Source organism: Geotrypetes seraphini, chromosome 4 (genome assembly GCF_902459505.1).
Source record: "Geotrypetes seraphini chromosome 4, aGeoSer1.1, whole genome shotgun sequence".
Taxonomy (NCBI): Eukaryota; Metazoa; Chordata; class Amphibia; order Gymnophiona; family Dermophiidae; genus Geotrypetes; species Geotrypetes seraphini.
Genome location: NC_047087.1, coordinates 169993908 through 170004354, shown reverse-complemented (window position 1 = coordinate 170004354; position 10447 = coordinate 169993908). Strand labels below are relative to the sequence as shown.

At 49.2% G+C, this 10447-nt stretch overlaps 1 protein-coding gene across 1 annotated transcript in view; it reads left to right on the top strand.

Annotated features, from left to right (window-relative positions):
• The first annotated feature begins 200 nt into the window (after positions 1-200).
• Positions 201-10447, top strand: part of LOC117359553 (zinc finger protein 888-like) — a 62386-nt gene continuing 52139 nt past the window's right edge. The window contains exon 1 of the mRNA XM_033942525.1: positions 201-487. Coding sequence (XP_033798416.1) covers positions 460-487 — 28 coding nt within the window. The 5' untranslated portion in view covers positions 201-459. The remainder of the gene's footprint in view (positions 488-10447) is intronic.

The following is a 10447-nucleotide window of genomic DNA, read 5'->3' as shown; positions in this document are numbered from 1 at the left end:
TCTATTTATATTGCTTGACCTTCTTCTCTCATAGTTCTCGTAGGATTTTTAGCTGGGTTTTTTTTCTTTCCAAGTTTTCCTGTGTAGCGGATTCCCTGACTTATGTAGCTTCAAGGCTATCCTTTTTCTGCATGTCCCTCTAAAAAACTTTCCACGGAAGCGGAAAACCCGTCACAATAAACTTCATGCGCGTCACTAGGCAACGCGCTACAGTACGGCCGATGACGTCAGACGCTGGCGCGTCGCTCAATTGCCGTTAGAGCCCTCGGAATTTGTAGTGTCGTATTGGTGCTATAGTCAGGGTTTGTTTTAAAAACTTCGAAATAATCAACAACTCTTCTTTTCATCGGAGTACTTACATAGTCGCAGTAACGTTGCATGGGAGAAGCAGGAGATTTCGTGCTGTAACTGCTGTCAGTGGGCCTGTTCTAGGCTGCTCGTAACCAAACTACCAGAGGGATGCTTGAAATTCGGGACACGTCTTCAGGTGTGACCTCCGCCTATATGTCCTGGGGCTGGGTGAAGGAAAAAGTCTTGCTTGAGCACGAAGGGTCTACCTTTCAAAGCAGGGTTGGGATTCTGAACGTTTAGCCTGGTGATTAGAGCTCAGTGATTCCCTGGAGAGGATGGTTATAATACCACTTCCAGCCGTGGCCATATGATATTTTGTTATATGATCCACCTTTTGTGCAGTATTGGGGTTTTTGTTCTTAAGGATCCTTTGTAAATATTTAATTTGTTACGTGTTATACTACTGTGTGCTACTGAAGATGCATGATGCTGCTTATAATGTATAGTTTGTTTTTTTAATAAATTCCTTCAGTGCCCAATTGGTCTGTTTCAGACGTCTACACGGTTACCCGGGGAGAAAGACAAATAAACTCGCCTCTGCATAACAGACTTTTATGAACTGTACTCGTCTGCTATATAAACCACTGAAACAATTTGTGTCTATTGCAAAAAGTAAAGACCCCGGGAACTTCAGCTAATAGGGATTTTGAGTAGTGACTTCATAATTCTACTTTTGTATAACTTCTGTTGACATATCATGTGACTGGAATTATAAATAGGTGGACATTTTTAGCTTGCCTTTAGTGCTTTTGTGGGTGGAAGAGGCTGATATTACTGAAGAAAGCAAATGGTAAGGGGGTGAAAAAAGAATATAAATATATATATGTTATCTGACACTTTTTTTTTTTTTTTCGTTTTGGGCTTTCTTGTAGAGAGCTACACTGGCATAAGGTTGGTGGGGATCCCCTCCAGAGTTGCAGGATTCCTTTAGGTATGAAATTAGCTCTCTTAGTGACTGACTGACCTACCTACCCACCCAGGCCGCCTCCTAACTTGAAATACCATAATTCAGTACAGCTGCAGTTGCTTTCTATCCAAAAGGCTGTGGTAAATGACCCAAAGTATTCCCTCTGCCAAGTTTGGGTGGAATGCATAGAGTGAAGACTTTCGAGTCAGCCACCAGCAACATCTAAGAACTACTATTTATCACTTGTATAGCGCTGAAAGATATACACAGCACTGTACATTGTAACATTTAGAATTGCAAGCTTTTGAAGAAAGATGCCGGAGAGAGAGAGAGATTATTGTTGATGGTTGTTTTAGAACAGGGTTGTCCAACGTCGGTCCTCAAGGGCCGTAATCCAGTCGGGTTTTCAGGATTTCCCCAATGAATTTGCATGAGATTTATTTGCATGCACTTCTTCCATTACATGCAAATAGATTTCATGCATATTCATTTTGGAAATCCTGAAAATCCAAACTGGCAAGGGCTGAGGTTGGACACCCATTTTAGAAGCCAGACGGTTTTGGTTCCCAGAGATCAGAGCAAGAGGATTTGGCTGACTAATGCACATAGCCTGGCTAGTAGCCATACTTTTACTTGAACAGGGTATTACATTTGAAAGGGAATACAGAAAATCTGACACACTGACAAAAATAGGACAGACCAATCTTAGCTTTATATGACTGTACATCTCTCACAGGTATTGTGTGTGTGTGTATATATTTTAAAATTTCTTACCTGCCTAACACCTAGGCGGGTTACAATTAAGCATACACAATTCATTCACATAAAAAGATAAGGTACAACAATGTACATTTAACACATTAAATAAGGCTTCTTTTATAGCAAGCTCAACAACAGAACAACCCTCTTAATATAAGTCATAAGGAATCACCTAAAGTGCTCCACATTTTTACGTGAACATAAATGACCTTGCTCAGCAACAAAACTTCTTCACAAACAAATGAATGAGTCTTGAGCAGTCACTTAAATTGTTCCACATTCTTATACAAATATACTTGACCTGGTAATAAATTCCACAATCTAACCCGTTAATATATAAAAAGAGAAAGAGACCAGCAGTGAGAATGTTTGTTTATATATATATATATATATATATATAAAATAAATATGCTCTGAGTAGCAGTGTTTTACAAATTCCCAATAAACATGTGACTAGGTCTGCACAATAAAGTTATACTCTCAAAGCAAGAGTCCTAATTATTGCTATGAAGGAGGAGAAGATTTCAAGCGCTCCTCAGTAGCAGGTACTATTATAGGAGGCTTTTCTGATTGATGATATCTTGAAATATCAGATGTCAATTGTCCCATAAAATTTTTAAATGTTTTTAGTTGATTTTTCAAATAAAGTATGAATATATATTAAAGGTCACCACTTAGCTTAACCATCCTCAAACTGTGTCAGTGTGGCTAGGTGGCAACCTTTAATATATATATATTCATACTTAAACTAAAAGCATTTGAAAAATTTATGAGACAATTGACAGCTAACATTTCAATATATTATAGGAGGTTTTACTGACTGATGATAGCTCCAAATTTCGGCAGCAGGATATATTATCTGCTACTGAGGAGTGCTTAAAGTCTTTTTTTTTTTTCCTTCATAGCAATTTTCAACATAGGAGAAAACAGGCGGACTCTTTTGTACTGAGTGTGATTCTGAGGTGTAAGATGGAAAATGAAGAGAGTGCCAAACTATCTGTTCATGTGATCTGTAGATACATTGGATATGTCTGTAAGCCTGTCACACCTTTGAGGATAACACAGGCTAACAAAAAAATATTTTCTTCTTAGGGCTAGATTCACTAAGGGCACGGATCCGATCCGATCCATGAGGGATCCTTGTCTGGGGGGCTGATTACGAATCACCCTCATGCAAATGAGGGCAGTTGGAATCACGTCCCCAACCGAGCGCCCGGATCGCTCTGTAACGATCCCGACGGGTCTGCGCATGCATCGAAGAGCAGCGACTTTTTAAAAAAAACTTTAGTCCAGCGAGCCCGTGGTTTTAACCAGTTTTAAACCCGCAGGTTAAAGCCATGGGCTCGCACTGCAGGGGAAGACCAAGGCAGCGCTTGGGGCAGAGAGCAGGAGAGTCGGGGGCAGAGCAGGCCGGCAGGAGAAAATCGTGGCAGAGAGCTGGAAAGTTGGGGTAAACAGCAGGCAGTCGGAAAGCGGTGAACGACTGGTCCCCAGCAGTCACTTGTTTATGATCGGCCAGCCCAGTCGGTGTTACAGGGTTTTTGTTAGTGAATCGCTGCCTTCCTACATTTCAATGTCGTTCCCCCTCATTTGCATGAGCGGATTGGAGGATGATCAGGACAGAGGTTAGTGAATTGGGTTGCAAAGGGGTCGAAAACCGATTGGTACACAGTCGGGTTGCTTAGTGAATCTAGCCTTTAGTGCCTTGGGTTTAGCCTGTTCCTGGGGTTATTTGGGGCGCTGATTAAAAAAAAATTGCATTGGATAGACTGCATCAGCTCTAGTTTCTTAGACATGCTTTGGGATAGTAGATATGTCTTTGGGATAATAGAGCCAAACATGAACATTGGGCAAAAAAAGATTGGCCTCCAAGGGAATATACAGTGTAGTGGTTGGAGGACAATATATAATCAATGAATCTTTGGTAGCATGAGAGAAAGTCATACTGCCACCACTATATATAAAGCTAGGCCTGATGAAACAATTTGTAAAGGCTTTGAATAAAGACGGTTCGTGCATTGAATGACCCATAGTTCATAACATCAATGAATGAAATCGAATCATGTGCCTGAAGATCTTCATTTGTTCTTGTTGTGAAAAACTTCTTGGCAACAAGAAGGCAGACAACTACACACAATTAGTAGAGAATATGCTCTTTCATTTCAACAAGTTTGGCTGTAACATGAGTGTTAAAGTCCATTATCTACACAGTTACTTTGATCACTTTCCAGAGAACCTTGGTGACTTAAACAAAGAGCAAGGTGAAAGATTTTACCAAGACATAAAAACAATGGAAGCCAGATACCAAGTAAGATGGGATGCACTCATGATGGCAGACTATTGTTGGAATTTTATTCAGGATTGTCCTGGCAGATCTCACTCTCGGAAGTCTAATCTAATCTTTGATTTTATATACTGATTCATCCCAACAGGAGGGCTCAACTCAGTTAACAAGATATTAATAAACTGCACAAAAGATTAGAACAGAAAATATGGGCCTTTTCTATCAAACTGCACTAGCAGTTTGTAGCATGGTGAGCTGCGCTGAATGGCCCGTGCTGCTCCTGATGCTCATAGAGTTCCTATGAGCATCGGGAGCAGCGCAGCTCCCTGCATTAAAAACTGCTAGTGCAGTTTTATAGAAGAAGCCCTATATCTTTTAGGCCAAATTTTTTTTATCTTTTATGGTTGATTGTTTGAAAAAGAAGAATCATTAGTAAATTTGTCTTCAATGCTTTACGAAAAGTGGGTAGATGAGAGAGAACTCTTAATTATAGAAGGAAGGTCATTCTATATGAATAAAAAAAGAAAATGATCGACAAAAATTGGCCATAGTTTTTATTCCTTTAACAGTGGAGTTTCTTGTGTGTTGAATGACTAGAAAGTTTGTATCATAAACTTGTGATTTTGGTATGAAATATGTAGATTTTCTTGTTGTACACTTTTCTTTTAACTTTTAATATGTTTCCTTCATGCTTAAAAGATAATTTAAACACTACATTAAAATATCCTAATTTTTTAATGGGCGAGCAGAGTGAAGAATAGTGTATAGCACATTTATCCCAGGACAAGCAGGCAGCATATTCTCACATGTGGGTGACGTCATCTACGGAGCCCCAGCGCGGACAGCTTTTCAAGCAAACTTGATTGAAGTTTCAAGTTTGCTACACTGCACCACGCATGTGCATGCCTTCTTGCCCACTAGAGGGCACATCCCACCTCGTCCTCAATTCAGTTTTTTCCGCGGAGCCAGAAGCCCTGTGGAAATTGAGCTCCTATTTTTCTGCCTTCTGACACCGCGTCTGGGTTGTTTAGCTCGGTCGCTGTGCTCTATTTCTGGTTTTTTCCTTCTTAGCCGTCGTTTTTCGTCAAAAAAAAAAAAAAAAGAAGTTTGTTTCCTCCGTTCGGCTCCGGGGGCTCCCGGGAGCCGCGGCCACGGGACTTCGTTCGTTCCCGGCCCCTTTCTTTTTCATGTCCCGTCCCTCGACGGGCTTTAAGAAATGCACCCGGTGTGAGCGGTTACTATCTATCACTGACCCCCACCGGTGGTGCTTGCTCTGCCTGGGACCCGAGCATCCGACTAATTCCTGCGATCGGTGTTCCACTCTTCAGGCCAGAGCGCTCCGTCGACGCCGCGCCAGGATGGCGGAGCTTTTTACAGTTGACTCCGCGCCCGGGAAGGCCTCGACGTCGGCCTCGGCCCCGGCCTTGACCTCAGCCTCGGCGCCTTCGGCGTCGCCACGTGCCTCGACCTCGACCTCGAAGCCGACGCCTGCGACCAAACCTGCCTCGGGTAAGTCCTCTTTTCCATCCCCGACTCCAGGGTCGTCGAAGAAGCCATCCTCGAGTTCCTCTGCGGCGGGTGGGTCGTCCTCGGCCCCGCCCAGGACTCCGGCCACTAATGCCCCGAGGGAATACTCGAGACCGAGGTCGCCCTCCAGGGAGCATCCCCCGGCCTCGGACCTGCCTACCATGGTCGGGATCCCGGCGTTCCAGGACCTGCTCCGAGCCTTGATTTCCTCGGAGCTGTCTGGCGCCCTCGAACAACAGCAGCGGGCTGCGACCTCGACTGCTTCGACCTCGGTGGCACTGACCTCGGCGACCTCGGTCTCGACTCCCTCGGTCTCGGCTGCCGGGGCACCACCGACCTCGGCCTCGACCTTGCCCTCGACCTCGGGGGCCCCGCCTGAGAGCAGCGTTCGGCCCCGGGACAAGGTGCGCAGAGTGAGACGGATTTCCTCCTCCTCGAGGTCCTCCCGGGGTTCCTCGCCCTCGGGCCGGCCTCGGGCAAGGCGTCGCCCGAGGAAGCCGAAGCATTCGCGAGGCTCTCCTCGGCGACGTGGTCGCTCCTCGCCGCTCGGGGGCGAGGCCTTGCGGGTTTCGGAGCTTCGTCTCGACAACCCGAGGCTTCTCCGTTCCCCTGCGAGAGGGGGTTCTCGGGACTCCTCGCCGAGGAAAAGGGGGCGTGCCTCGGTCCCTCGGACGCCTGGGATGTCTCCCAGGGGTTCTTCGAGGCGGAGACGTTCCCCCTTTAGATCTGGCCTCATTAGATCTGGCCTCATGGGGCTCGGGGTCCGGTAGGGAGCCACGTTATTCTCACGAGCCATCCCCCTTTTGTTCGGCGGAGAGGTCGAGAACTCCCTCCCCGCCAGCCAGGCAGTCCTCCTTCTCTAGCTTTGTGCAGGACATGGCGCGTGCCTTGGGCCTGGACCTCATGGCTGGGTCGCAATATACTAAGGAGTTCCTCGAGGAGCAGGATCTTCCTGCTCCCCCAAGGGAATCCCCTCGGCTACCCCTGAACAAGGTCCTTCATCAGACCTTGCTTAAGAACCTGACTTCACCTCTTACAGTCGCAGCGGTGCCGTCTAAGATGGAGTCCAAGTACAGGACGATTCCACCCAAGGGGTTTGAGAAGGCTCAACTCTCCCACCAGTCTCTGTTGGTAGAGTCTGCGCTCAAAAAGACGCAACCCTCCCGGGTTTCTGCGGCGGTTCCGCCCGGCAGGGAGGGTCGGACCCTTGACAAGTTTGGTCGTCGCCTCTATGCCAATTCCTTCATGGCAACCAGGGCGTTAAATTATGCCTTTACCTTTTCCTCCTATCTACGTGGCATGGTAAAGGATCTGCCCCAATATCGTGAGGCCTTGCCGGACTCCCGCAAGGAAGGGTTCGACAGGTTTATGTCCAACCTGTCTCAATTACGGTTGTACCTTTTTCATGCAGTGTACGATACGTTTGAGCTGGTATCGAGGGTGTCGGCCTTTGCGGTAGCTATGCGCCGGTTGGCGTGGCTACGCACCCTCGATATGGACCCAAACCTGCAGGAACGCCTTGCGGACTTGCCTTGCGTGGGGTCCGAATTATTCGATGAATCCCTGGAGGCGGCGACCAAACGGCTCTCGGAACAGGAGCGCTCGTTGGCCTCCTTGGTCCGTCCGAAATCTCGAGCCACGCCGCAGAAACCTTTCCGGCCTCCCCCGAGGAGGTACCCCCAAAAGTCGACCCCGGCTTTTTCAAGGCCACCGCCTCGGCGCCCCCCTCGACAGGGCAGAGGGGGACAAACCAAGACTCCAGCGCAGGGTCCTGCCAAGCCAGCGCCGTCCTTTTGACGGGATAGGCGGATGGGGCTGGCCCCTCTCTGCCATCGCGCCGGACCCCCTTCCCATAGGGGGTCGACTCCGGTCCTTTCACGCGGCCTGGACCGAGATAACATCCGACGCTTGGGTGCTCCGGATCGTCTCCGAGGGCTACTCTCTCAACTTTTGCTCTGCGCCGCCGGAACATTCACCGGGGGCTTGCCCATACAACCGGACCCAGCTCCCCGTCCTCATGGCCGAGGCCAGGGCCTTGTTGAGGCTTCGGGCGGTGGAACCTGTTCCCTCCAACCAGCGGGGTCGGGGGTTTTACTCCCGTTACTTTTTGGTCCCAAAGAAGACCGGGGACTTGCGCCCCATTCTAGACCTCAGGAAGCTCAACAAGTTCCTGGTCCGGGAGAAGTTCCGGATGTTGTCGCTTCCGGTATTATATCCTCTCTTGGAGGAAGGGGACTGGATGTGCTCCCTGGATCTGAAGGAAGCGTACACCCATGTTCCGGTGCATCCCGCTTTCCGCAAATTCTTACGGTTCCAGGTGGGCGAGCTGCACCTGCAGTACAGAGTTCTCCCCTTCGGCCTGGCCTCGTCCCCTCGAGTCTTCACGAAGTGTATGGTGGTAGTCGCTGCAGCACTAAGGTCTCGGGGGTTTCAGGTCTTCCCTTACCTGGACGATTGGCTGATCAAGGCCCCGACCAGGGAAGGAGTTATCTCAGCGACCCTACAGTCTATCGGCTTCCTTCAACGACTGGGGTTAGAAGTGAACTTTCCCAAGTCCCAATTGTGCCCGACCCAATCACTTCAGTTTATAGGCGCAGTGCTGGACACTGTTCGCCTCCGTTCATTCCTTCCTCCTCCGCGGTTGGAGGCTTTGGTTCGGTTGGGCCGTCTGATCCTTCAGCTGCCGATGGTGTCGGCTCAGCGCATGATGATGCTTCTGGGCCACATGGCTTCGACGGTCCACGTCACGCCGTTTGCCAGGCTGCACATGAGAGTTCCTCAGTGGACTCTGGCCTCTCAGTGGCGCCAGGAGTGCGATCCGGTCTCTTCTCGCATAACGGTGACTCCTTCTTTGAGACGCTCGCTCCGTTGGTGGACCGACTCTTCGAATCTTTCCGGGGGTTTGCTCTTTCTCGTCCCTCCGCCTCGCAAGGTTCTGACCACGGACTCCTCGGAGTACGCGTGGGGGGCCCATCTCGATGGTCTGCGAACCCAAGGCCTGTGGTCGGTGGAGGACCGACGCTGCCACATCAATGTGTTGGAGCTTCGCGCCATCTTTCTGGCGGCTCGAGCTTTCTGCCACCTGCTCCGCGATCAGGTAGTCCTCGTGCGAACGGACAACCAGGTGGCCATGTATTATGTGAACAAGCAAGGTGGGACAGGCTCTTGGTCCCTTTGCCGGGAAGCTCTGCGCCTTTGGGAATGGGCGATCTCCCAGAACATCTTCCTACAGGCGGTCTATATACAGGGGGAACAGAACTGCTTGGCAGACAAACTCAGTCGGCTTCTCCAGCCGCACGAGTGGTCGCTCAACTCCAGAGTCCTGCGCGAGGTCCTCGACCGCTGGGGGACTCCGCAAGTGGACCTGTTTGCCTCCCCGGAGACTCGCAAACTACCCCTGTATTGTTCTCGGATGTACTCCCCGGACCGTCTGGAAGCGGACGCCTTCCTTCTCGACTGGGGAGGGAGGTTCCTTTATGCGTTTCCTCCTTTTCCCCTGATCTTGAGGACGTTGGTTCGTCTCAAATCGTCCAGAGCCACTATGATTCTCATTGCGCCTCGGTGGCCTCGTCAACACTGATTCTCCCTGCTTCTTCAACTCAGTGTCAGGGAGCCTCTGCTTCTGCCTGTGTTTCCCTCTCTGCTATCTCAGAGTCGGGGTTTGCTGTTACATCCCAATCTTCAGTCGTTACACCTGACCGCTTGGTTCCTTTCCCCTTAACTTCGGTCCAGGTTTCACGGTCGGTGCGGGAAGTTTTGGAAGCCTCGCGCAAGGTCTCGACCAGGCTTTGTTATTCCCAGAAGTGGACCAGGTTTTCCTCCTGGTGTTCCTCGCGTCATCTGGATCCGGATTCGGTCCCGGTGTCTTCGGTACTGGACTATTTGTTACATTTGTCTAATTCCGGCCTGAAGACGACATCTGTCCGGGTACATCTCAGTGCCATTTCGGCTTTCCATCGGCACTTGGATGGACGTTCTCTTTCGCTTCATCCTCTAGTGACGCGTTTCATGAAGGGTCTAATCAATGTTTGTCCCCCTCTGAAGCCTCCTCCCGTCGTTTGGGATTTGAATGTTGTCTTAGCTCAACTGATGAAACCTCCCTTTGAGCCTATCGACAAGTCTCTCCTGAAATTTCTTACATGGAAAGTGGTATTTCTGATTGCCCTCACATCTGCTCGACGGATTAGTGAGCTGCAAGCTTTGGTTGCGGACCCACATTTCACTGTGTTTCATCATGACAAGGTGGTTCTCCGCACCCATCCTAAATTTTTACCTAAAGTTGTGTCTGATTTCCACCTCAATCAGTCCATTGTCCTTCCTGTGTTCTTTCCTAAGCCCCACTCCCATCCTGGCGAGACGGCGCTCCACACGCTTGACTGTAAGAGGGCGTTGGCATTTTATCTCCAACGTACCAGGTCTCATCGGAAGGTTCCTCAATTGTTTTTGTCCTTTGATCCTAATCGTTTAGGACACCCTGTTTCCAAGCGCACCTTGTCCAACTGGTTGGCTGCTTGTATTTCTTTTTGCTACGCGCAGGCTGGTCTTACGCTCCCGGGTCGAGACACGGGGCATAAGGTCCGGGCGATGGCAGCTTCGGTTGCTTTCCTCCGATCTACTCC